Source organism: Pezoporus wallicus, unplaced genomic scaffold, assembly GCF_028554395.1.
Source record: "Pezoporus wallicus isolate ANWC-B61680 ecotype Strahan unplaced genomic scaffold, APGP_CSIRO_Pwel_v1 contig_5261, whole genome shotgun sequence".
NCBI classification, from domain to species: Eukaryota; Metazoa; Chordata; class Aves; order Psittaciformes; family Psittacidae; genus Pezoporus; species Pezoporus wallicus.
Genome location: NW_026642423.1, coordinates 2,285,718 through 2,313,098, shown reverse-complemented (window position 1 = coordinate 2,313,098; position 27,381 = coordinate 2,285,718). Strand labels below are relative to the sequence as shown.

At 50.3% G+C, this 27,381-nt stretch overlaps 1 protein-coding gene and 1 long non-coding RNA gene across 2 annotated transcripts; one reads left to right on the top strand and one right to left on the bottom strand.

The window, feature by feature from the left end:
- Window positions 1–305: 305 nt before the first annotated feature.
- IGFBP5 (insulin like growth factor binding protein 5) lies at window positions 306–20,346 on the bottom strand. The gene is made up of 4 exons (XM_057430220.1): window positions 19,964–20,346; window positions 1,342–1,568; window positions 1,048–1,167; window positions 306–668 (listed from the first exon to the last, which is right to left on the bottom strand). The coding sequence occupies exons 1-4, from the start codon at window positions 20,292–20,294 to the stop codon at window positions 537–539; spliced, it is 810 nt and encodes a 269-aa protein (XP_057286203.1). The 5' UTR covers window positions 20,295–20,346; the 3' UTR covers window positions 306–536.
- LOC130610388 (uncharacterized) lies at window positions 19,988–21,091 on the top strand. Its single transcript, XR_008975040.1, has 2 exons — window positions 19,988–20,127; window positions 20,939–21,091. It is a non-coding gene; the product is annotated as an uncharacterized LOC130610388 (long non-coding RNA).
- The last annotated feature ends 6,290 nt before the right edge of the window (window positions 21,092–27,381 follow it).

Here is a 27,381-nt window from a genome sequence, read left to right as displayed (position 1 = left end):
TGGAAGCCTCTGCTCAAGCAGCAGGGAGGTGCAAGCAGCACTGGGAGAGGCACGGGTCAGTGCAGGATGGAGTGGAGTGGCCACAACTGGTTTGTCTCTGGCTCTGTCCTTTCCTTGCTGAGTCCTTGTCGTCAAGAGGCTGCTGCAGATTCCGAGTCCTCAGTTTTGTCAGGGTTTGTTTTTCTCCTTTTCTCTTTTCTTTTCTAGTTTTCTCTTCCTTTCTTTTCTCTTATTTTTTCTTTTCTTTTTTCTCTTTTCTCCTTTCTTTGCCTTTTCTCTTCCTTTCTTTTCTCTTTTTTCCTTTCTTTTCTTTCTTCCTTTTTTCTTTTCTTTTTGCTTTTCCTTTGTTTACTTCTTTCCTTCTCTTCCTCTTTTTTTTTTTCCTTTTCCTTCCTTTCTCCTTTTTCTTTTCCTGTCTTTTTTTCTTCTTACATGAGATGAAAGGAATCGGAGTCCCGGGGCGCGGGGAGGTGTGGAGGGGAGGGTGGAAGGGAGCCTGGGTAGGTAGTGATGGGGTGGAGGGAGGGGATGCGACTTCACTCCACGTTGCTGCTGTCGAACGCGTGGCACTGCAGGTCTCCGCTCAGGTAGTCAGTCCCTGGCAGCTTCATGCCGTATTTGTCCACACACCAACACAACCCACGCTTCCGGCCACGGGAGGGCTTGCACTGCAGAGACAACCAAAGGCAGAGATTAGGAGCTGGCCACCAGACACTGTGGCTCCCTTGCACTCAAGACCAGGATCACCCCTGCAGTTTGCCCCTTTCACCTCAGCAATGCAATCCCCTGGGTAGGACCTAGCTCCTGCTCTCTGCTTTCAGCACATCTCCATCCGCGCTGCTAATTCTGACTTTTCCTCCTCCCTAAGAAGTTCCTTCAGGATGCTCACTTCAGGCCAAATGGCACATGAAGCCATCAGCAAGGCCACCCACCACTAAACATGTCTCCCCACCAGCCCAGCAGAGGAAAACCTCCATACTTTCCACTCAGGGCAGCAGCAGAAAAAAGCCTCCCTGAGTGGGGAGCGTCTCTCCACGGGGCTCTTACCTGCTTCCTCTTATAGAAGCCCTTTCGGTCACAGTTAGGGAGGTGGACGGCACGGGGGACCATCCGCTGGCTGCTCTTCAGCTCCTGCAGGGATGCCTCCATGTGCCTGCGGCAAGGACCCTGCCAGCAGGGAGAAGATGGAGTGTGAGAAGGGGAGAACCTCACAACAAGCCTCCAGCTGCAAATGCCCCCAGGTCCCCTGTACCCACACTGGCACCTGCTCCCCAGGGGACAAAGCCTTCCCACAGCCCCCTGCCCACAGGAGCCCCATGGAGGGAAGGTGAAGGCACCCACCAGCTCAAACTCCTGCCGGAGCTCAGGGATGACGACGCGAGGATGCGCCGTGTTCTCTGCCATGCCCACAAACTTAGCCAGGGTCAGCTTCTTACGGCGGTCCTTCTTTAGGGCCTCAGCCTTGAGCTCGGAGAGGCGCCCATGCTTGGGCCGGTAGGCCTTGGGTGGGTAAGTCTCCTCTGTCATCTCTGACGTGGTTGGCTCCTCATGCTCTCGGGACTCCCGTTCTGGAAGAGAAGGGGTACCAAACTGTCAGGTCTCCGTCATCTGACTGGGGCTTGCCTTGGCATAGAGAGCCTCCTGCCCAACCCCAGAGGACATCTTTGCACCAGGCAGGATAGGAACAAGAGACCAAATAAATCCCTTTCCCAACTGCTGCCTACAGCCCTGGCTTTATCCCACTGTGTGGGACTTGGCATGGCTTTTGTGTGATCCCCAAGCTCATGGTAGGAAGGTATCTGAGGGCATAGAAGAGTTGGGAGTCTAGGATAGGCTCCTATATATAAGACCACCATCGTCTGCAGTGTGTCAGCATAAAAAGACTGGTGGAAGGTTTCTCTCACACCCAGTAAGGACTAGATGAGACACAAAATGTGGCAGAGAAGCCCCCCTCTAGCCATGGTGAGAGGATTAAGTGACAAATTCACACTCCACCCTGCCTTGAGATGGAAGAGCAAAAGCCAGGGATGCTCGAAGATGCAACAACTCCAAAGTTAAGGTCAATCACACAGCAAAGATACTGTTCAGCTGGGCAGACCTTCAGCAGCGATGCCGAAGTTTGGCTGACAAGTGCTGGGATCTCCTGGGAATTCCACTTGCAGCCCCATGCTGACAGGACTGAACCAGCCCTTGTCTGCTGGCATGCACTAAGCAGCCAGCAAAGCCTGGGGTGACAGCAAAGCTGCCTGACTGCAGCTGCCACCAATGGTACTGACAGCACGTTTAGGCTCTGTGCATGGCAGTTGCCTTCCTATAGATCCCTCGGATCGCCCCAGTGTGACCTGTGCTGACGTGATGCAGGCAGGGGCACTGTGTGGTTATATATAGAAGCAAGCTGGTGACAGTCTAAACTTAGATGACTTGTGACATTTAGTATAGCCACCAGAGTGAAAAAGGGTTATTTCTGGACTAAATTGGAATAGAGTTTAAGGCTCTTGAGGCTCCTGCTCTCCCAGCCCCTGGTTCCCAGGAACCCTGCACTAACACTAGGCTTGTGCTAGGTCTGGCAGGTGAGCACAGGGAAACCCACAGCAGCAGAAGGAAAAGCACAGAGTCACTGAAATCCCTCCCTGCAAGGTGTCTACCACGACCCAATGCCAGTGAACCTGGCTCATTCCCTCCTGCAACCTTGCGGTGAAGTGAGCAGGGAACCGCTTTTGCCCCTCCTACCAACATCACTGTTGGGACAAAAGAAAAAGGCTCAGGATGAGAATAAAGACAGATAACCTCCCACCCTAACAAGGCAAACAGGAGTCTCCCTGCAGACCAGCTGCTCCCCGGAGCCCAGATGCCGCCCAAAGGGAAGGCAGATGCCTCTGCCTCCCCGGGCTGCGCTGGGGATGCCCGGTGATGGGGGACAGACAGGCGCGCTGCTCAGCGGCAGATGGCAGCACTGGCCCGTTACACACATCGCAACGGGGTCTTGGAGGTGGCCCAGGGGACAGGCTGGTCACTGGGTCCCCAAGCCTGCCACGGCTCCCCGTCTCTTCTTCGTCCTTGCCAAGGTCAACCTGCCCTTTCCCAGCAGAACCCGGAAGTTTTCAACGGCCACTTATTTGTTAAAGCATCACTTTTGTCTTCTCTTTCCACAAGAACAGGGCTGGATCAGCATCTCAGACTCAGCACCCTCCTAACTGCCCACACCACTTAAATGGCCCCATGCACCATCCCCAGGACTCACACATCTCTCCAGGACAGGGTCCTCTTGCCATTTTGCCCCACGATGTGCATATGCCTGGGGTTTCTCTCTTGCTGCAGGACTCAAAGGCCCTACAGCTCAGGGCTCCTCTATTATAATGGGATGACAGACAAGGGATAGGGAACAGATTGTTGTAACTGGGAATGATCTTGTTTTCCAGGAAATGTCACTGTACAAGGTGCAGCAGAAGTGAATGCTTTGCTTAAAAGAAGTTACGGCATCCAAGGTCTGAAAAGAGACCGGAGACAGCCGCAGTGACTAAGCCCTTCCCCGGCAACGAAGCATGCTGTGATCTGTCCCGGGAATCCCCTCTGGCACACATTGCCAGAGCCACAGAAGGCAGAGCCAGGGCATCTCCTGACCATAATTAAGGGAAGGATTCACACCGGGGCAGGCAACCCTGCAATCACATAAGAGGGACACAGCTCATTACCTCTGCAATAACAAACACGAAAGGCACAGCTACCTAGGCAAACCTAAATTAGCAAACAAGGCAGTGAGGGTCAGTCAGAAAAACAGCACAGGGTGTCCAGTCCCCAGGTCTTGAGGTGCAATGGGTGTTTGCAGCAGCTCAGCCTGCTCACATGGTAAGCAGCTTCAGCCTCTGCAAACACCTTATTTCCCCTCTTCCGGCAAGCTGCCGCAGAGCAAGCTGGGGTCTAATGTGGAGCCCTTTCAGCAAGGGGAGATGGGAAGGAGCCACAGGAGCCCAGCGCTCTGCAGAGGGAGCTGAGGGCTAGCATACATGGAAAGCTGCCTAGCTCCTAGCTCGAGTTCAGTGTGGGACCAAAAAGGCACCTGGAAGAGACCCTCTTCATCCTCCCCGGCACCCACAGGTCAAGCAGGAACACAGCAAGGGATGTGGTAGGACTCCTCCATCTGCTACTCAGCAGTGGTGTCTAGTTCAGGTGTTTAATTCCGAGTGAGAACCCCATGGATGCCTTGGAGGGATCCTTTTCATCCACCCTCTGATGATTTTTACAGCCTAATTTCCTTCAGCAACAAGGCTGAAGCACTCCCTGCTCACACACCTATGTATTCCCTAATTTGATACTAACAAGCCAATTTTGATAAATTGAAGGGCAGAGGTCTCTTGACACAGAAGCTTCTGACAAGCTCCGGGCAGCTGGTGAGGGACCTTGTGGATGCCAACACGAGAGAGAAAGGCAGAGCCAGGGCGGACAGGAGGCAAAGGGGGGCACTGCAGGGTGCAGTCCGCCCCTTTGCCTCCCGGCTGGATCATCTGCATCAGCCAGCAGCCAGGACCAGACATGCTTGTCAGCATCTCCAGAGCCCCTACACTCATCCTCACCCTCCAGCTTGCTCATTAACCTCCATCTGCTGCGCTGGCTGGCTCGTGGCAGGCAGCATTGGCACCACTGCACCTCTGCTCCTGAGGAGATGCCAGCAGCAGCAACTCCCAGTTTCCCCAAAAGAGCCCTAATTGTGCCTGTCTGCGACTGAGGAAGGAGGTTGGGATTCCTCCTCCCCTGCTGTCGGCATCTGGCCCTCTGCACAGACCTTTTCTGCCTGCTCCCACCCACCTTGCCAAACCAGCAACTGGGTTTTAGGCAGGCGGTTCTTTGCAGAAGCAGAGCATGCTGCATGTCTCTATTTCAGCTATGGGCACAAGGCACTGGCAGGAAGGCCCTGCGCACTGTGTTCCCAGCATGGGGACACTGGGAAGCAGGAGGTGGCTTTCACACCTCCATTCCTTCTCAGGTGAAGTCCCAGGCTCACTGGCCACACAGAAGAATGACATTGCTGGCCAAGACAAGGATGCTTGGTTACTCTGGAGATGAGACTTGGGCTGTAGCCATCTGAAGAGGATGTTGACTGTACCGCCAAAGCAGGAGACTAAACTCAACTCAAAGCCAGCCTGTGGCCTTTTGTCTGATCTGATGCTGCGGTGCCCATGGAGGACCCAGGGAAAAAGGGGTGAGCATCTGCATATGGTCCTGGCACAGGCTAGGCCAGAAGGACTGTGGTGTGGATGTCCAAATCCATGCAGGCTCCCATGAGCCCTGAGAGACAGAAAATACTCATAGCAGAGCGTGGACTGTCCTCTGTCTCAGGCTGAGGGCACCGTCCCTCTCCCCACTTCGGACTGGCCAAAGGTTGCTCTCTAGCAGGAACCATTTCCAACCCATTCACTCTGCCTCCACAGAAAGGATGCAGCGTAGCAAAATACCAGGCACAGTTCTGGAAAGCTGCAAACTGCTTCTGTCTGGCTGCTGACCTCAACAGATACCACCCAGAGCAGCCCGGGCACTTTCCTGCATCTGGGCCAAAACCCAGCCCGGGTGCTTCCATGCTTCAGATGTGTTGGAGATGTGCGAGTTCCCCACAGGGCAGAGGTGTGTGTTCACACGTGGGTGTGGGGCATGTGGGAACACTGCCTCCCTGCCTGCTGACTTTACAGAGCAGAGCAGAAAGCTTTATCCAAATGGCTGGAATTTCTGTAACATGTTTTCATTGGTTTCTGGCAGAAAGGTAGGAAAAGTATCTTATTGACTGCGGCTGGTAATGATCCATGCTTGTTACTTCCACAGCCCACTGCTAGAGAACTTGCTGTCCTGTTCAACCCCCTCCAAAAAAGCCACATACACCTTAAGAAAAACAAGCACGACCATAGCACAACCTTGCTGAACAGCCCTCTTGATTATTATCATGATTATTACTATTTACAATGTAAGCACTAACATAACACACCACTTGAGCAGAAAGCTGTTGGAGAAAGACTTAACGGGGATCTCAATTAAACCTCTAGCATAGGAATGACAAACGTCACTGGTGGAGACCTTGAGAAGTTTCCCTGTCCTTCCTCCATCCCCAAACTCAGCCATCTCTGTTCAGAAGTCCTCACTGCAAGATGGAAATCAAGGCTTACACTATCCAGGGCTGAAACATCGCTGCTTAGAGAGCAGTCTCCCACTGAACAGCACAGTGCACAATGTCTCCGCTGTCCAATGGAGGAGGATTTACCCCCAGCATTAAGTGCTACCTCCCAGTATGCCCATGAAGGGCATATCCCCAGCTACAGGACTTCACGAGTGATGCCACCACCCCACTTTTCCAGGGGGCTCTTTGTAAATTTGAGCCTTGGTGGCAGCTGTCTTTGGATGATCCTAGTTTCCATCCCATTGCTGCTTACAGCACGGTGGTTTCCAAATCTGGATGTGTGATCTCTGACATTTTGGCTTTCTTTTTGGAGGGAGGGAAAACATTTTGGGATAACACACCTAGGCAGCCGGTACTGGTGATGAACAAAAGAAGAAACTTAGGGGAGAGGCAGAGAGAGGGGAGGGATTTTTTCCTGCAGTTCCCATTGATCAGGACCCCAAAGTGCTAATCAGAGCCAGATCTGGACACTCCCTCTGAGCTTCACCCATAACAACAGCTCTCCAGCACAAACAGCCGCAGACTCCTATCTACAGTGGCTCCATTATCTGCCCAGCCCCATGCTGGCTGCTTGTGTCTTCTTGCTGGACTTTACACACACACGCAGGCAGAGGCAGTAGGTGGTGAAATCAATGTTTTTCTTCTTCCCTGTACTTGCCAGAGGGGCAGGATCCTCCCATTTCTCCTTCCTCTCCCATCATTTATGATACTGCTTCTTCCTGGGCAATGTAAAGCAGCTTCCTGGGATCCCTGTGGCTGGGAGAAGAGGAATGTTGGTGCTGTCCCTGAAATCAGCATTTTATTGCAAATCACGTAAGAGGTGTACCTATTTTTCTTCAGTCTCAGTCTTATACAGAAGTCTGTGCTCAGGACCCTGGCTGGTAAAAGCCCTGCTCATGCATTTCACCCAGCTGCCCTCCCCAGTTGTCCCCACTCCAGAGGAGAGGGTGTACCAGACCTACATCAAAACCTCATGGGATGGGCAGGCAAGTTTTTCTCCAGCCTTGGACCTGTGCTCATGACAGGAAAATAAAGATCCCTCCCTCCTTATCAGCGCACAGGGTCAGCCCCTGTGTTTGCATGCTCAGAATGCAGGCAGGGCAGGGATGTGGAGAGAGGAGGGTCATCTCATCTTGCGCCCTTTGGCAGCTGGAGAGCACAACTGAGAAAAAGCATTCCTGAGCTCCCTGGAGGCCACAGGGATCAGCCCAGAAGGGAGCTTTCACTGCCCTAATGAGAAACAGCTCATTTACAGTCCCATTGCAGACACAACCCTAGCACAGCAGTGAATGACCCGCAGCCCTGTGCACAGCCCTGCAGGGTGGGTAGTGGAAGCCGGCTCAGGTGCTGTGCCGGGGGCGGGGGTCCCTGAGCCCAGATCACCGCCCTGGTGAGGTCAGGCAGTGATCTCAGGCGCCCGCCCAACCCAAGGCTGTCTGGCACCCATCAGAGGAGGAGCAGCCAGGGCTGGGGGATGCAGGCTCTGGCTGGTCCCCCGCTAGCCCAGGGTGTTGGCTGCTGCAGAGCCAGCTGCTTTGTGCCTTGGACTTTCGACGAACTTTTGTGCTTTGGTGGGGACTCGGCAGCAGACCGGCATGGCTCATCTAGCAGGGACTGGCAAGGGAGCACACTGGTGATGCTCGTAGGCGGTGAGAGACTGGGAGGAGACACCACACGCTAAGAAGGATAGGAAAACAGCAGCCCTGCTTGGACTGCCACCCCACATCCCGCAAGTCCCAGCAATGTGCAACAGGCATTTATGACTGATCTGGGTTAAATAACACCCATCTACTAATACAGAAGTGTCTGGGCTTTGCTCGATGGCTAAATTCCATGTCTAACTCATTGCAGAGATGCTGCACCCTCCAGATTGTGACCAGCTCCATCATTAGGCTTGGGAGTGCTGATTTTAGGGTGGAACAACATGTCTCTGGAGGCTGCAGTCTCTCCTCCTGTGCCTCCAATGGTCACTCTTAGGCTTCCAAAGATCTGAAGTTAAAAAAGATAAATTCTACAACCTCTTTAGTACTGGTCCCCTTGCAGTCTGTTACGTAGCTCTTACAGGCAAAAGTGACAAAACTATTTTACAGGCATAGGGGTGGTGGTAAGAAAACCCAGACCCTGTGTTCTTTGCTGGGAATTAAGTGTCCCAACAAATGCCAAAGGTGGCAAATCACCTTTGTGATTTGCAGAGCATAGAAGGAAGTCTTTAGCAGTCAAAGCATCATGAAGCGCCCACAAAAACACCAACTATACCCCACCATGCCCAGTCCCCTGCAAGATATACGATCAGAGTCCAAAACCAGTCCATGTCCCAAAAGCCATACAAGCTTTTGGAAGAGAGTTCTGGGGAATTCCAGTACCTTATATCCCTGTGACAGCATGCTGCAAGTTGCTGGGACCTCACTCTCTTGTCCCACAGAGACACCTTTTAGGAGAAGAATATGGAGCAGTGGGACCAGGCTCAGAAAAGAGGAGAAAAAGCTGCCAGAGGGCTGGAAGGACTCAACCCTGGGTTAAGACTTATCTCCATTTTCTTAATCCAAGAGACAGAAGGATGCTTGGGAAAAGCTCAGGAACACCTTACAAGCAAGCCTCAGAGAACAGGGACAGATAGCAGAGGGATGTGCTACACTGTTGTACTGTGTCCTTTTTTTGAAGTTATTGTTTGGGCTTTGCTGAACTCTCCTGGAAGACCAGCTCTTTCTCAGGAGAGTAATGTCTCCTCAGCAGAAACCTGTGGATGCAGATTCTGCTGCATCAGCCAGGGCTCACCTGCAGAGCGTGAATATCAGGTGCTTGGGCTGCCCCCAGGTTCACAAAGGATTCATGGGAAAGGGAGATCATCATCCTGATGACCTCGGTGTCCTCATACAGAGCTGGATGGGGGAGAAATACAGCTCAGCATGTGGGAAAGGAGCTCTCAAGGGAATCAGCTCATGTTTTGGTCTGCTCTGGAAGTGCAGAGCCTATCTGCAGGAATGGATCTCTTGGGTCAGCACCACTTCTCCGCAGTACCAGCAAGTGCCATGGAGGTGGGAGATGTACAGCTATGGGAACTGGAAGTGTAAAGAAGGATCTGTGTTGCTGTGTGCCAAACGATGCTTTCCTGAGTTGGCCTTTCTTGCTGCAGTCACAAAATAAAACTCCCTGGGAGCAACTCTCCAGTGCAAGGAGAAAAGCAGGTTTAGAAATGGGGAGCTCCATAATGTACAGGAGCTCCCTATACATTGTTAGATGTTAGTTTGACAAACTCTAAGCATCCTTGCTGTGCTGGAAGAGCTGAGCATGGGCACCAGCTGGTGGGCTCGGCTGCTTCTGATCTGGCATGTACAAGAAAGGACAACATCGAGAGGTGTTGTCTCTGATCCATCTCTTTCTCTCCAGAGAGCTCCCAAATCTGCTATGATCAATTCTCAGCAAAGGCTATAGCAAAGGGAGTTTGCAATGCATATACATGACACACCAAGACCAGGTAAGGGTCTGAGTCAACAGGCTGCATGGCCAGAGACCTTGGGCTCTCACTGACAACCATTTCTATGCAAGAGAGAACCCAAAATGTCTAATCAGTAAAAGAGTTGGGAAACTTTCCAGAGCTTTTCCCTCTGGTAAGAACATGAACAAACATCCATCCATTTCAATTAAATGAATGCTGATCATGCAAAATTGCAGGCACTGTTTTTCTAGATAGCTGCTGGTATTAGCCTGACATTTCCTGAACAAAGTTATCTTCCAGTGAACTGAACTGCCAAGTGGAGGGGAAGGAAGTATTTCAGGATTAGATTTACATCAAGAAGCTCCAGTTGCTGATGCACTGATGATAGGAAGATAAAACATATTTCCTTCACATCATCTGGAGACTGCAGATGTTCCCCATTCCATATGCTGAAACTGCAGAAGAAGCTGAGAGCTGAATTGAAGAATGACCGAGAGAAATCTAAATATATCATCTTTCAATATCATAGTGACCAAGACATATTCTTCCTTCCTGCAAGGATGAAATCATTCATCTTTCTTAGTCTTGCATCTTTTCCAACAAATTCACCCTAGTGGCGTATTCCACTGGTTGTTATAAAGGAGGCAAAAACCCCGCCAGGCTGTCAAGGAATTAAGAACAGAAAAGAACAAAAAAAGAAAACTCAGGAAAGAAGACCACATGGCAGTTTCTGCCCAACTGACAGTAAAGGTAAGGAAAATCTGGAGTAACTCTTAACAGCATCACTGAATTGTTTACCAGTAGTTTCTCCATGGGGCTTACCTATGTCATAAAAAGGAAACCCTACTTAGAAAACACACACGCTTTCGAATCTTCTGAATAGAAACAAAAGAGTGTAAAGTGCTCATCTGGCCATCAGAGATCACTTGAAAAAAAATCTTGCTGTGTCCTTAGGAAAGAAGGAGGTGTGATGGGTTGGACAAGAACTCCAATAGCATCCATCAACTATAATTATTATATGAGAAAGAAGAGGACATGGGGACTTCTTTGGATGCAGGCAGCTGTACAGAAGTGATGGAGGAAATGTCACCAGGGAAAAGATTAGGTAGCTTTGCCCTCTTGAACTATTGGGGTTCTGTCTCTAAAACTCAGCTGAAGGTTGGTGTCAATATACACAAGCTGTCAAGAAACCTGGACTTGAAAGCAGGATGCTGCCAGGATGCTGATGCTACTCTGATCACTGAAACTCAAATCTGACAAATCATTGTAGAGCCAGGTGCTTAGAAGACCTTAGAAGCATAACCAAGAAGACTGTTGCTGGTGGCTATTAAAACCTGGAATATGACTGTGGATATTGTAGCAATACCATGAACACTGTGCAACTGACGGGAAGACTGCATTAAAGGAGATGATCCTGAGAAGAGGATGTACTGTGAAAGCAGCCACTACAGTTTATGCTGAGCTCTCTGGCCTGCTTACGGATGAGGGTGGCTTTTGCCTTTTGGTCAGGGTTTTGAACCTGATTTAGTTTAGTATTAAGCAGAAGCTTTTAACAACTGACTTACTGGAACTGAATCCAGGAGATGCTGCTCTCACTGGAGGCTGGTAAGTCTCCACCAAAAGACCCATCCCCACTTATGTTATATACAGCAGCCAGTAACTTGAAGATCCAAGAAAGCCAAACCTTTTGCTTGCCCCGAAGAGAGGTGAAGGCACATCAGATGGAGTCTGCAGATGCATCTGTATCAGGTGCAGGGTGAGAACTGGTGGAACACCACAAATATTTCACGTGTGCAGCTGTGATTGCAACCTCCAGCCTAACACGGATTAATTTCTAGGCCCTCAGCCTGACTTTCACAGCTCTGCCTTAAACTAGATGGAAAAGATGTGTGAGATCACCTATTGCTCAACTTTGTGTCAGCACCAGATGACACAATGTCACATGTACAGTCCAACCTGACTTTTACAAGTTCCGAGCCATGAGATTTCCACCTCTGCCCTCAGGACTCCTTTCTACTTTCTTAATGGCTCCTTCTCTCAGAAAGCCTTCACCTGGAGTAGACTTGCTCATTATTTAATCTCTCAATCCACCTAAGCACAAAAACGTAGCAGAAGTTTGATGTTCACACTCTGACAATTCTGATAAGCAGTAACTTGCCCAAGCTTGATCCTGTCAGATGACTCTTGTCTCTCCTAACCATTTCCCTCCTTACACTAATCACTGCATACCAATAAACCAATTCCCTTTGGTCCAACACAATGCAAAGATGCTTTTCAATATTAAAAATATGTGTCCTTTGATGGAGCAAAGGGTACAGACCTCCAGTCTGTGGTGTGAAATTCCAAGAAAGACAACTGATCCCCCCTTTGCCAGAGGGTTATCAAGTCCAAAGCCTTTTTGGAATGATAAAATCCCTGTTGCACTCCTTAGTTCTTCCAGCAACTTCGAGCCACTTCTACTATTACAAAACCAAATAACTGAACACTGAAATGGTTATGAAATGATGCAGTAAAATTTCACCCATTTCTGCTATTTCTTTAGGAAAGCAGAAGCCACAAGTCAAAGCAAAATGGCTGTATGCCACTGTGTATTTAGACATTATTAAGACATAACTATGGCTGTGGCAGCACCATAACTGACTGCTGGACAGGTATAAAAACTATGCAGCCCCTCCCTAACAAAACTTCTTTCCTTTTCCAGTATCTGTTTTAGATTAAAAAATGAGAGGCAGGTTCTATAAGCCAGTTGTTCCCTGGCTTAATTAATTACTAGATTTTTTTCATTAGTCCAGTGCATAACATCTGATCTCTTAATCATGAATAATAAACAGGTCTGTTGATTTAATTGTCTTTGGAGGTTGAAACCTATCTGAATCTGGAAAAAGAAAATATTTCTACTGGTTTTCTACAAAAGGAATTATGACTATTGGCCAACTTTGCACCCAAAGTTACCTTTAAGACACATTCCCTCTCTTGGTTAGCTAAAGGATCATTTCCTGAAGTATCTCTCAGGGTTACCTTTTTGCTTTGAATAGCAACCAGACCAGTTATCTCTATCAACATAACAATTATCTCCATCAGTCAGCCAGCTGTGTCCACCCAACAAGCAAACAAACCAACAGCCCTCAAGGCAGACAGCTGCTAAGAGCTTTCCAATCCTACCTAACCCAACATAATCTTCTGCTTTGGCCTTGCAGACCTTCAAGGACTGAGGTGGCTGGCTCCCATGGAGGAGGTTAGCTGCCCCAAAAATTTGTGATGCTTTGGTGCTCAGCATCTTGCAAGATCAAGCCCTCCCAGGCTAATAGGGAATGATGTGCCAGTTGGTGGTGGTGGGTATTGACACCTCCTTCCCAAATTCTGCATGAAAGAGGCAGTACCACTGGGGTGGAGGCACTGGGAAAAAATTGTGAGAATATCTGAGGGTTCTACAGAATGAGGGTAATAGTGAGAGCAAGGCTTTATGCATACAACACATGAAATGCCCACTGACTGCACAGGGTTTAGCCTGTTGACCGGATCTCTCTCCCCCCGGCAACGTTTGGACCTTCCTGTAGGCATTGCTCAGTGCAGGTATGGTCTCCTAGCCAAAAGCTGGTATCTAAAAGACGTGGATTGCTGGACAGTTAGCACACTTGTCCTGGAAAGATCATAAACAGACAGGAGACCCATCAAAACATGTTGAGAAACGGCTTCCTTGAGTTCCTTGAGAGAAAATTTGCCCACATCAAACATCCCAAATTTCTGCAAACACAGTATGATGGCTCCTGCTGGGATTAACTGCAAGCAGCGGATTGACACTGAGGGGTTCCCTCAGATCGCTAGCATCAAAGAGCCACCTCAAAACCAACATCTTGCTGAGAGTTGCCTTGGCTACACAGCTGAGGTAGTAGAGCATGTCTTGTGGGGGTTGAGTGGCTAGAGGATGGGGATGTCACTCCTTCATCACCAGATGTGATGTGAGCCTTCCAGGAAGGGCCGAGGCATCAAGCACAACCCATGCCCAGCGATCTCAAACAGGCAGGCCCCAGGCCCAGGAGTTATGGAACAGCTTCTACCCCACTCTGTGCCCCACAGGAGACCCAGTGTGGAGGCTCTTGCTATATGGACCCAGTAGGTCCAGGTTTTAGGGGATGCCAGAATGTGGGCACAAAATATCCCTCCTCCTCCTCGCCAGCAGAGCTTCCTCATATTTCAGCTATACCCGTCCTGAGGATAAACAGATAGTATCTATCTTTCTGCCTGTAAAAAAATCTCCTTACAAATGACTAGATGATTACTATGCTGGCTGCCAGTGAGTTCACACAAGCCAAACTCTGGATCATCTTTGACTTGTGCATGCACCATGTCTTCAGGTCCTGTTGCTTCCTCCTCCTCAGTGCTGGAGGTTATTTCTCCTTCCCTCAGCCTGCCACATCTTAGCAGCTTTGCTATCTTTCCCCAATTAAGTTCTTCTTCTCACTTTCCCAAAGGCCAGTTGTTGCTGCCTGAGCAAAGAGAAGGTTGAAGGGTCCCAGCTCCTTCAGTGCCCCTAGCATGATCTCCACTGATGCCACCAGCCACCACTGCCTTCTCCACATATCCTGCAGCCCTGGCATGGGGCAGGAGGTGGATTGGCTGCCCTCTGCAAACTGCAACCTCTCTGCATCTTCACTGGGATATCTCTCAAGGTATTTAACTAATGTAGACTTGCTCTATCCCAAAAAACACAAGCCACTTCCAAGCACAGGGGGTGAGTTCAGATCCACACAGCTGTCTGGGAGGAATATCTTGCATCTATCTCCTTCCTTGCTTCCTGTTGTTTGATATGCTCACCTGCTGCATCTCATTTCTCAGCCCTCGGTGGGTGAATAGGGTAGGCTGGTCTGCATGCCAACATCTAATCTTGATGTCAAAATACCAATGTGCCACTCATAAGCAGAACCACTGCACCTAAGAGAGGTTTGTGTGTGCTGCCTGGAAACCATTCTGCCCGAGAGACAAAAATGCTCCATGTATGTATCTGCACACATTAAACCATTGTGCAAGCATGTGTGGGTGTGTCAACACAGTACATGTATATGTATGTTCACAGGCATATGTTTCCTGTGCATGTTAATCCTGCTGTTCTGCAGCCCACATCGAGGGCAGGTGTGTTCCAGCCAAATTCTCCGTTTATGTCTGACCTTAAATCAGCGCTACTAAGTGCTTGGTAAAAAAATAGCCAGGATTTGCTGTGTTGTGGGCCCTTTTATCTCCCCTGTAACTGAACAGAGGTGAAATGAGCTGCAGCTGTTCTTAGCAGCTCACCTGCTGAGCAGAGGAGGGGGTGGAGGTTCCTGCCCCCTTCCTAGAGTGCTCCCAGGCTTTCCAGTTTAGGTGAAGAGCACAGAGAACCATCCCCACTGTAAAAACTCCCACAGCTACTCTCACATCCGTGATGTCTTTCAGCCCAGCATGAGTAAAACTTCCAGCGGACGTTAGGAGGAAGCAGAGGACCACACTCTGTGCAAGGCAGTGCCAGCTCGCTTCTTCTTCTCTTCTTCCTCCCTGTCTGCCCTGACACATGTGAGCCAAACTACACAACAAAAGAAACCGGGGGCTGTCTTGAAGCTGGCACAAAACATACCCGAGCTCTCCTACTCCCTTCTTCTGGGCCTGAGGAGACACCTCTGCCCACAATCATGCAAACACTTCAGTCGCACACAACTCTGGTCACACACTGACATGCCACAGCCGCAACGAACATCTGGGCACAGGATGCTGGTGCTTAAATACCGACAGGAGGAGGCACACAGCCACCTCTCAGGTTTGCGGGGGCTCCCATTTAAGGCCAGCCCCAGTTCTCCCCTGCAGCAGTACAGGCTCTGGAGGGGCTCCCTTCATTCACCTGGAGCGGGTCCAGGCTGACAGCGCTGCGCGGGAGGTGGGGACCAGATCTATCATGCATGCACACATGCACAGAGCCATGTCTTTTCTCCGGTGAACTCCGCTGGCACCCGGCAGGAATTTCATTTGGATCGACTACTTAATATTCTCCCTCCTTCCTTAGAAACCAGGCTGCAGAAAAATCTTTCCAGCCAAGGCCCCTCCTTTCCTGTTTGAACCACCCCATCCCTCCCTCCCCCGTACACACACCGCAGAAACCCGGCTCTTGCTGGCACCTGATGGATTTAATTTTTTTTTTTAATATATTGTTATTGTTGTTGAAACTTCAGATCAAAAGAAAAATGGAGATTTTCCTGTTTTGGATCTGAAGCTTTGCAGGCCTGTTGCTACTAGCTTTTGCCTTGACAGCTCGGGAGCTGCTTCACACAAAGGACCTGCCGCTTGCACCAGCCGGGTCCCTCCCCAAGCAACACATGGCTGCAAGACGGTGCATCCCAAGCGCCCCGCTCCCATGACCCCTGCCCTAACCTTCACCCTCACCCTGGACCCCAGATCTCAGCTGCCCACCTGCCTTGCCACATCCCCACTGCTCACTCCTGAAGCCCTGCATCCCTGAATGGGGAGCAGAAGAGCACAGGAAGGAAAAATGGGGGGGGGGGGGAAGGGGGGGAAATAAGTTGGGAAGGGATAAAGGACTTCACTGAACACGAGCCGCAGGAAACTTGGGCTTGGTAGCGTTCCTACTCCGCCTACTTCCATCTGACGCAGCAAAGACGATTTTCTTAGGGCTAATTCTGCAACCCCCCTCCTTTCCCCTCCTGGTTATCGTTGGCTCACAGTTTCGTGCGGAAACTTGCCAAGTCTTGCTCGCTTTCTAGAAAGAGAGCAGGAATGAGAGAGGAGAAGGAAATATTTGACAACCTTTGTTTTTCCACAAGCCTTTTTAAGGGTAGCAGGCTCCAATCTGTGCCCTCCACTCCCCAGCTCCCGGCCTGACCTTGCTGTCTCAGCAGGAGGAAGTCTGGCAGGAGCATGGGGCAGAAAAATGGAAAGACATGGTGTATTTCAAAGGAAACCTAAACAAAACAGAGAAAACCCAGAATCCTGCAGCCTGTGCCATAAATGAAGCTCATTCATGTTGTTTTACCAGGAACATTCAATTACGGCCGTAATATTTGGCTTTCGGTAAAGGACAGTTGTGCCAAGAAGGATTACAGGGACTGTCCTGTCAGTACCTACACACTGGTCTACTTAAAATGAGCCTTACCAAAGCCCTCTAATCCCACTCTTTCTTTCATTTCCGACCTCTCAGCAAACCATGAACATATTCTGCTCAGTAGGTCCAGCATTTGTCAGTACAGCTGTGCACAGCTTAAAGATGAGGAAACTGAGGCATGGTACCTGGGAGCATCTTGTCCTCAGGCAAGACATCTGGTCTACAGAAGAGCCAAGCCCAGCCTCCCAGGCTTGGGCTCTTGTAATACCGCTGGTTGCTTCTCCACCTCAACTACAAAGAGGAAAGCATCTGTGATTTTGAACTCGGCCAGCGCCAAGAGCAGAAATAGACAGAAATGCAGTTTGATCTAGTCCTCGCTACTGTCACATAGTTTATTTTGCAGAGTGCTGATTCTTTCTCAGCGGTTCACAGCTCAGGGCCAATTTTGGTCATTGATAGATGGGAGGGCCAGGCCAGCTTCCCCAGCGCATGGTCCCTGCACTGCTGGCCAAACTGGCAGAGGCCAGAGAGTTCAAGTCAAACTTAATTTCTTTCCTTGCCCCGTTGCTTAGGAACATGCCTATGAAAATATACTTTGTTCTCACACGCTACCAGTAGAATGCCAGGAGTTTTTTTCCTCTCCCATCCTCAGGAATTCCTAATTTATTTTTTGTTTCTTTTTTGCAATCTCACAAATCTCAAGAGGAGCCTGCTGGTCTCCCACAGCTCCTTGCAGCAGCCTTTTGGATCCAGGCTCATCTCTCAGCTTCGAACAAAACCTGTCAAAAAGAGCCCCCTGCAGTGCTCAGGGAGTCCAAACTGGAAGCGCAGGTAGTGCTGGGGGGTGGTTTTGCAACCAACCTGCAACCTCTTTCCTATCCCTCTCCTTGTTCATTCAACAGGTGCTCCCCATCCCAACAAAACCAAACCCTGTAATACTACAAGGTTTTCACACAAAACACCTGTTAAAGGACTAGTTTCCTTGGGGAGAGCAAAGCAGGTGGAACCAAGTTAGATTCCTGCTGGTAACCAAGCACCACAGCTTTTTCAGATGCCTTTGTTCTGTCTGCATGGGTCACCTGTGTCATGGGCAGAAAGACAGCCCTTGTGTCCTCGGTGCTGCTGGGCTTCAGCTGCACAGCTTTGCCTTCCCGAGCACAGCGCCTGCCCCTGGCTGCGCGCACACTCGCAGAGTAAATAAACACCAGCGATGATGCGCTCCCGGATACTTCATATAGCTCTGCTGCCAGCGAGTTATTGCCCAGCTTCTCGGGCTCCACGGCAAGAACTCAGCTCCTGGCTTTGCCCTGCGTGGGTCCCCTTCCAACCCTCATCCCTTCCAGCTCCCCTTCAGAAAACTAAGCTCAGCTTTGCTGTTTCTGTATGGCTTCAAGGGAGTTTGGACATTTGTTGACATTTGAGGGAGAGGGGAATTTATACACACAGAAGTTGGTTTTGCTCTGAAGGATGGAGCGTAGCAACACAACCACTGCCTGCAAGCAGCTAAGGGAAAAATAATAAAACCATCAAGATTTATTAGGTGCTAGGAAGGAGGAACGGATTCCCATTGCGCGGGTATGAGCAGAAGCTTGCTAACATGCAAAAATGAGTTTTTCATGTAACAAAAAAAAGTGGGGGGCTCGTTTCTGGCTTTTTTTGGTTTTTTGTTTTTTTTTTGGCAAGTGGTTCCCTGGTCCCCTGAACATGCAGAAACCCTCCCTGCCTCCTCTTCACCGTGTGGCAGAAATACAAATGTATTTGAAGGAGTAAAGGGAAAGCGTCCTTGCACAAGCTGCAGGATCCAGAAATGGGAGTTAAACGAGTGCCAAAGAGGAGGAGTGCTTACTTTCGTGCTTTTGTCACGTGCAAGGTGCAAATATTTCAGAAGCTTGGCTTTGCACTGGCACTACCACACCAGCCTTCGTGCTTGCTTTTAACCTGTTCTGATTATTAGCGACACTATCATTATTTTTTGCAATCGCAGATCCCCTGCTCCCAATGCACCTGCTCTCTTCACCTCCCTGGGCTAAAACCCACTGCCCAGCAAAGGCGTCCAGCAGTGGTCAGGCAGGAGGAGAGGGCTGCAGTGATGGTGAGGGGAAAGTGGGAGTTTGAGCAATGAACCCTGGGGTGCTTGAGGACTTCAGGGATGGGGCAGGTGGTTGCAAGAAGGTGCCCTGCCCTCCCTTGTATGTCAACCTGCAGAGGTCAATTTGGGCCCCACAGCAAGGTGGAAGATACAGTAAGAGAAAGGGGTCAGGGAGAGGATGAGGATGGGGATGCAGGAAAAATGTAAAGGATGCAACTGGGGAATGACTGGGATGCAGCTGTGACTAAGAGGGTGCACCTGGGAGGTGGCGGAAGAAAAGCTTTCCACTGGGGATAGGGCAACCCAGAGGTCATGATTTAAGGGGGGGGGGTGGTTTGGGGGGAGGCTGTGAGATGATGCAACAGGAGGTTCAACAAGGGCATGGATGCAAAGAAGGATGGGAAAGCAGTGGGGGGCATGGAAGAACAGCAAAGGGGGTGCAAGAGCAGCTGGAAAAGATGCAAAAGCAAATGGGAGGGGTGGAAGATCAGCCGGAAAGATGGAAAAAGAAGGTTGAAAAGCAATATGGAGAGGACAGAGCAGACAAGGGAAGTGGTGGTGGTGGAGAAGGAGCCAGAAAAGATGGAAAAGAACCATCGGGCTTGGAAAAGCTGCTGGTGGAAGGGGTGGGGAAGGAATGGGGAAATAGTTGGAAAGATGGAAAAGCAGCTGGGGTCTGTATATGTGTGTATATGAGAGAGACAAAAAAAAAAAACAGGCAGAAAGATGTAAAAGTAGCCAGAAAGATGTAAAAGCAGCTAGTGGTGGTGGAGGGGCATGGAAGAGCAGCCGGGAAGGCAGAAAAGCACACGGCGGGCGAGGGGGGATGGAAGAGCAGCTGGGGAAGAGTGGGAATGGAAAAGCGGGTGGAAAGACGGGAAAGTAGCCGGGAAGGCGAAAAAGCAAGCGGGTGCATGGAAGAGCACCTGGGAAGATGGAAAAGCAGCCGGAAGAACAGGAAGGCGGGCGGGGGGAGGGGGCGCAGGGAAGAGCAGTCAGTGGGAGGGAGTAGAAAAGCCAGCGGAAAGATGGAAAGGGAGCCGGAAAGGCGGAAAAGCAAGCGGAGGGGACGGAAGAACACCCAGGAAGAGAGGAAAATGCAGCCGGGAGACGGTGATGGGGTGGAAAAAGCAGGCGGGCAGAACGGAAAAGAACCCGGGACAGATGAGGGAGGGCGAGGCGGGCGTCACTCACCGGCCTTGGCTTGCTCGCGGTAGCTCTTCTCGCTGAGGCAGACGGCGGTGCCGTGGAGCAGGGCGTGCAGCGGCTTCTCTTCGCCCTGCCGCGGGAGGCAGCGGAGCCCGCGGGCGCAGCGCTCGGTGTAGACGCCGCAGGGCTGGCCGGCGGGCAGGGCGCAGGTGAGGCAGCAGCCGCAGCCGGGCTCCTTCACCAGCTCGCAGCCCAGCGGCGGCGGCGGGCACAGCGACAGCGCCTTGCCGTCGCAGGGCTCGCACTGCACGAAGGAGCCCAGGCACCGCGAGAGCCCCGGGCAGGCGCCCAGCAGCACCAGGAGCCGCAGCAGCATCGCGGCGGGGATGCTGCGGGACGGGGTGCGGGGGGTGCCGCGGGCGGGGGGGGGGGGCGGGCTGCGCTGGCTTCCCGCTTGCCCCTTCTGGGGCAAAAAAGAGAAACAAAAATAAAAATTCAAGAAGGGCGGAAAGTACAGCCCCTGCGTGCAGGCGCCCCGCTCTGGGGTTTATTCTCGGGGTGCTAGACCCTCCTGCTTTGCTTTTGGCGTTGGGGGGGGGGCTCTAGGTTTGCTTTTTGTCTTTTTGTCCGTTTTCTCCTTCTTTCTGCTTTTTCTCGCCTCGGAAGGGGGAATTCGCACAGCAATCTGCGGGAGCGCAAAAAGAAGAGGGGAAGGAAGGAGGGGGGGAAAGGGAGCAAAGCCTGCAGGGGTTGCACAGCCTACAGGTTGCAGGGGGAGGCGGAGGGGAGCAGGGGGGTTTGGGGAGGTGGGACGGCGGTTTCACACACTCACGCGCACACACACACTCTTCCCAAAGGGCTGGGAGGAGGCAGGGTGGGAAGGGAGCAAAGTTCCTTGAAAACCAGTGTCCTGCTATTAATGCATCAAAGCAGTCAAGAGGGGTAGAAAAAACGAAACCCAACACGCAGCAGAGGGAACAGGGGATGCAAAGCTCCCCTTCCCTCTCTCTTCTTCTGCAGGAAGAGAAACAGTCCCTCCCGACGCAGCGAGGTGCTGGGAAGCCTGGTACGAAGCAAAGTTGTGTTTCGATCGGCTCTGTTCAACCCTCCCGCTTTCCTCTTCCAGGATTTGCAAAGGCAAAATAAAGCCGGAAAGAAAAAAAGAAAAAAAAACTAGAAAAGGCAAAAATATTAAAAATATAAAAAAGAAAAGTTTCTGCAAAGTTGGAGTGTTTTGTTGCAAAGTCTGCAGAGGAGCGGTAAAAAACAGGGGGAAGGGGAAAAAAAAAAGGAAAAAAAGGAAAAAAAAAGTCCACTTTGTAGATCTCCCAACACTTTTCCCCTGGAGAAGTTTCTAAAGAGACTGAATACTGCAGAACAGGCTGTCTTTTAAATAGACTGCCCCTGGCTGCCTGCCAGCCCCTCGCTGCAATTTGAGATCCCAATGACACCTCAGCTTGACTAGGTGCCAGCAGAGAGGGCCCTATCAGTGCGCACTCGAGCCGGTGGGGGTGGGGAGCGCCGCTCCTGACTTCTGGGCTTCAAACCCCGGGCACTGATCAAGGATAATATTATGAGGAGAGACAAGGGGAGGAGGAGGAGGGGGAAGGGAAAGGCGAGGATGGGGAGGGGAAGAGAGGAGGGGGGAGAAGTTCAGATCTTCACGGTTTAAGCAAAGGAGAAAAGGAGAAAAGTGGTTGCAATTGGGTTGCACAGCAGCCTGGGCTGTGGGGAGTCAGGGAGGGAGAGGTCAGGGCTCTGCATTTAGGGGTGAGTTAGCAGGGCCTGATCCTGCCTCAGCTGTACGCTGTGCTGGTGGGGCAGGGATCCCCAACTGCTGCCTGGGGGGCTGGGGGCCATCGGAGCGGGGATCGGGCTCACCCACCTACCCCTCAGCTCCCAAGGTGAGTACAGGAGGGAGATGGCTGGATGCGCGCCAAGGAGCCGCTCTCACCCCCCCTGGCCTGGGAAGGAGCCTTTGTGTGTGCGCAGGGTGCCCAGCTCGCCTCTCCTGCCCTTCTGCCCGGTGTAAAACCGCAGTGAGGCTCTTCCCGGTGCCAGGGTGCGCCCATGATACTCCCAAACAGCAAGGGTTAACCCCGCCGGACAGTGAGCAGGAGGGAGGGCTGGGCTGCTTGTAAGAACTCTTAGATTCCTCTTTGGAAAAGTTCGCTGTTGCTTAGGGCATGCCAGAAAACAAGGGGAATTTTGCCATGTGAAGTCCATTTTGCACGTTTTAGCTCATTCTTCTTCTGCCTCTTGCCCTGCACAAAGTGGGGAGGGAGATGGGAAGAAAAGAAAAAGCGCTTTGCAGTGCTCATCCTCTGTTCTGGGCAGCTTGGGGCTGTTGTCTTTTGTTCCACCGCTGCATACCTAAGGGTTACAGAGCTCAGGGCCGTGGTCCTTCGCACTTGCCTCCCTTCATGCTCATGCATTGCTAGGAGCGGGGAAGCTGGAAGCGTGGGGTGTGCGGCCCGCCCCGGCAGCTGTGCAGCGGGTGTTACACCTGGAGCAGGAGGATGAGTTGAGTCCGCCGGCAGAATGGCAGAGCCAAGGGCTACGGGCTCACTCAGGAGCGCAAGCACAGGGTTATCGACCAGGACAGTGGGAAATTAAAAGCGATCGGACAGTTCCTGGTGAGGTTTACGTGCGATTCAAGTCTTCCCCCCTCCCCCCCCCCCCCCCCCCCCCCCCCCCATGTGCACACACTCCTCCAAAGCCTCATATTCCACAGGTTTCTTTTTAGATCAGTCATCTGTGCAGCTGCATTGCATGGATTTTGCCACTAGAATGCACCCTTATCTATGGTAAGAGAAGAGATGGTTGCTTAAAAGCGTTAACTCCTTCTTCTCCAAAATTTTCACTCTTAAGGCTTTTTTTTGCACCTCTGAAGTGTTCCTTGTTTACTGCCTTCCTACCCCGTGTGGACTGTGTAGTAAAGATCAGCTCTCTCCTGTTCTTCCCTCCTACCCTTAAAAGAACCCCGAAAGTTGCATTTCTAAGCCTTTTATTTTTTCTTTCTACCAAGAGGGTTTGCAGAGGTTTTATTTAATACTACCTTAATTTCTGGTTAGAGCACAGTTAACTGGAAAAATAAATAAATAAAAAAGCATGCTTAAGGTAAGAAAAGCAATCCCTTAAGACTTTGTCTAGAAGCGATTTAAAATGGTTTCTTCAGTTGACATGACTTTCACAGCATATTAAGTACATGCATCTGCCACCGGTCTGAATGGGTGCTTTGCAAAAAGCAGCACTGGGCAGAGAGCGAGCACTGTTCACCTGGAGATCTGGAAGCACTTTGTGAAAGGTCTTAGGGTAGGAGGGAATTTGCTCTCCTCATTCTGTTTTGTACCCGTTAAGAAACAGTGTGCCCTGTATATTAACACCTGCTATGGAGACAGTGAGAGTCTCTGGAGGGCTGGAGGAGAGGTTTCACTCCCACTCCAACCTGCGAGACACAAAATGGTGAGGCGTGTAGAGAACTGCCTCCATTGAGCCCAGCTGCAAGCCCTGGCACAGGAAGCTTGGGCACGGCTGCATTGCCGTGGGGCAGAGATCCTGCAATGTATCCCTGGGGAAGCTGCTCTAATTAGGGCTGTCCAGGAACTTTCTCTTGGGCTTTCAGAGCAGTCAGAAATCCAGGAGGTGTGAAGTTGTCCTGTGGCCACCCTGATTTCACTCCTGTGCTGTGCCGTGAAGACATTCATCTACGAAAACACACCTGGAAACCAAGTCATATCCTCAATCAGAAGATGACAAGTTTTTAGCTATGAGATGTGCCCTGGTGGCAGGTTTTCTCCCGCATGATGAAACTGGTCTCAGCTATGGGGATCATGGGGCTACCACCTGTATTGATCCACTGAGCCCAGCAGTTGGGATGGAGCTGCAGATGACCTCCTGGTGCATGCTGTTCCTGCTCTTCACAAGGGCTGTCTTTTTGGCGTCCTATGCTGACGCCAAAAAATACCCTCTACCCTGGGAAAGTAAGACAGCAACAGGGCAGTGTGCAGTGTATGGCTGGTCGTGAGCTGTCGGAGAGCCTGCAGCTAACAAAGATCACATTTCTCCTGGCTTGTGCTCTTCCAAGGCAGATCACAATCATGTTTTGTGTTTGTAAGACATACTTTCTTATTCTGGGGGAGTAAAGAGAGAGTGTTCAGAGGAAACCAAGGTTTCTGTTAGCATCTTCTAATATACTTCATTGCCATAGGCTTCATGTGTTACATATGGCTGTGTTGCAAAAAGAGAATTAATTATTTGGACAGCAGTTAACTGTTCTTTACATCTCAGATACGTCACACTTCATTACCATGCTCTCTGTAATGTGCAAAAGCACTGACTTTTAAGGGTAAGATAAAGAGGATGGAACATACACTTTAATCAGTTTGGACTAATCTGTGTGTTTTGGAGGCACTTAGAACATCAAACAAGTCCAGGCAATCTAGAAAGATTACAAGCTGAATCACAGATATAAGCGTGAGATTTTTTTTTTCTCCCTCCAAAACCACTGTCCAGTTTGTGTAGATCTGAAACTCATTAGCAAAATAATGCTTATACAGGAGAATAAGTAGGTTGTGAAATCAGGTGCCTGAAGCATCGTCATGAAAATGAGCCAATATTTCATCCTTGGAGGGAAAAATGACAAGTGCCAGAAGTGGAACTGATGGGGCAAGTCTGAGACAGAAGTGCAGAAAGGAAAGATGAGCAACAGCCCATGGTGCAGATATCAACACAGTGTTTCACTTTGTGTAGAGACTGGGTTGAGTGTCAGAAGTAGAACGTGATTTCTTCCCAAGATATTTGTCTTTCCCTTGGAATATGCCTTCTTACTTGCGGTGATAACCGGAGCAAATGTTTGCAGCTTCACACTGGGAGCCCCTTTCCAGCAGGAGAGAGCAGCCCGTCATGCATCATTGGGTGTAGTAGAGCTAGCGAGGGCTAGGTGGCATACTGGATACGTTGGAGAGTCACCTCCAAGGACTTCCTTCCACATCCAGCAAGGGCTAGGCTGAATGAAGTTATCTCTTTGCGAGCAGCTTGCCGTGTCATTAAAAAAACAAAGCAACCGATGCTTCCAGTGAAGACAGCATCAATGTTTTGCTTTCTAACATGCCTCATGGGGGTATCAATTTTAAACCGCATGTAGAAATGGAGTCTCCCCCCACCAGATCAGAGCCTGGGTGTTCTGCAGGGCTGTGTTGGCTCTGTTTCATGTTATCAAGGTTTGGCTGCCAAGATTTCCAGTGGTGACTGGTGCCTATGGTGTCTTCATCTCCCCATGCCTCACCTGAGTTAGCTTGTGAGGTGAGGGGATTTGGCAAGTGAAGGACATCAGATCCTGAGCATTGGGATGTCCTTGGAGCCTTTCACAAGGACTGAAGCATAAAGGAGGTACTGGGTGTTTAAATGGTAGAGGCAGAAGTGGCTCAGGAGGCAAATTCCTCTTGACTGAGCACAGTGCAAAATGAGTTTCTTCTGCTAATGGGGAAGACAGATGTTTCGTCATAAACAGACAACATAGGTTCCCCTTTGCACCTTCCCAGCTGGAGCGGAGAGCAGAGGTCATTGTATTGCTGGTGGCTCTGAAAGGACTGGAGAGCAGTCCCCAAGCATGAGGCAAGTGGCAGTCTCCCTACTAGAACACATGCGTGGGCCAACAAGAAGTGGGTGCTGTAACTCTCCCACCATCCAGCCATGAGTGCTGCAGGCGTGGGCTTGTGTATGGGGTCATGTTTCCCTGGGGCATCAAGAAAGTGCTTTCTGGTTCTGGTGAGAGGCTGGCACTCTTCCAGAGATGCTGGATGACTGTAGATGGGTTGCAAAAGCACCTTCAGTTTCCCTTATATGTGCAATAGGGCTGATGAAGCTTCTGTATCTTGGAGGGGACTGGGTAGGTTTGCAGGGCTGTCTTTGAAAGCAGTTGGAGATCTTGCCAAGGTGCTCTGCAAGCTGGAAATATTCCTGTTATTTGCTCCCTTTTCACTTCCACCTTCCCCCGCTTCATGCTGCCCACAGTAGGGCTTTTTTTGTTATTAATTGTTTCAGATTCAGACAGTGCCTCTCCTTTGGCCTCAGGCAGATGCACTAGCTGAATCACTAAAGCACTTTAACACACATCTGCTGAGGCAGCAAAACCCAGTATCTCTTTCTTTTTTTCTCTCTCTGCCTTCCAGTATCACAGTCAAAAGGTGACTGAGACACAAATTAGATCTGGAATTGGCTAAAAAGGGAAAGTGCTCCCAGCTGAAGTGCAGAAAACACCTGCATCTAATAAAAACAGATGAGAAACATCATCAATAACCAGAAGACAAAATGGTGTAAATAAAAGGAAGAGTATAAATTCATATGGTCTCTCAGAAACTTGAACAGATGCTCTAGTCTGCTGTCTTCTGGAGGTATTGTCTGGTTGTTTACCTTGTAGCGCAATAAAATTCAGGGGGTTGTAGATGAAGGAGCTTTAGAAACCTTGTTGTGCAGATGGATGTCATGGTGATTGGTGACCCAGGAATACAACAGATTGTTGCTATGGCTGGAGAGGGGCATCTCCTAGAACAAGCGTTGTCCTCAGAAGGACGCTCCTTTCCGCCTTTGTAAGGTTTTGCAGGTTCTGCTGTGAGCATTGGGATAATTATTTAGGGTAGAAGATATGCTTGGAGTTGACTGGGAATCCAGATGTCCCTTACAGGGTGTGCTAGGCGTGATGTGGGATGCCCTTTGCCTCTGTGATCACGTACCTGCTGCCTGGCCCCATTAACAAAGAGTAAGTAGTGTTTTCCTTAGAGGAGATAACTCCTGACTGTGACCATCACCTCCTTCTAAGCCTGCTGTGCACGTTCATTCCTAAACTTTTGCATAGCGCCTGAGGAGTTGGCATGAAAATAACCTCTTGGGTAGTGCTGATTTTATTTTTTCTTTTTTCATCTTTCAACCACTCTGGATTCCCTCCTGCTCTGTGTGTGAGCCAAGATGGATTTGGGCTTTTCATCTTCTTTTGCATTGCTGTGTGTCTAGAAATGTTCTTGTCTGAATCAATATCACCACTAGGAATGTGTCAAAACCCCTCCCCAAAGGATAGGGGGGTATAATTTTTTTGAGAGCCCCATAGGTGAGTGTCTGGCTGCGTGGTTGACTGGAATGGGTATGGGTGGTTTGAAGGCTTTCTAGAGATGAGAAGATGTGACCTCTGCAGCCTGACTCTGAAGAGCGCTCAGAAACCAGGCTGTCCCTTCTGCTAAGGTACTGCAGAAATTCTCAGAGACGTCCAAACTACTGTGGAATCTGGGGAAGGGAAGAACTGACTGTTCCCATTTATAGCCCTTTTGACTAGGGAAAACTCTCTTTTCTCCTTCCTTTGACTATCACACCTCCAGTTCCTGCAGTTTTCTGCTGGTGGGATACCTGTGTACAGCCTCCTTCATTAAATACCCACAATGAGTAGTAGAGCAGTCATGATTCAAAGGACC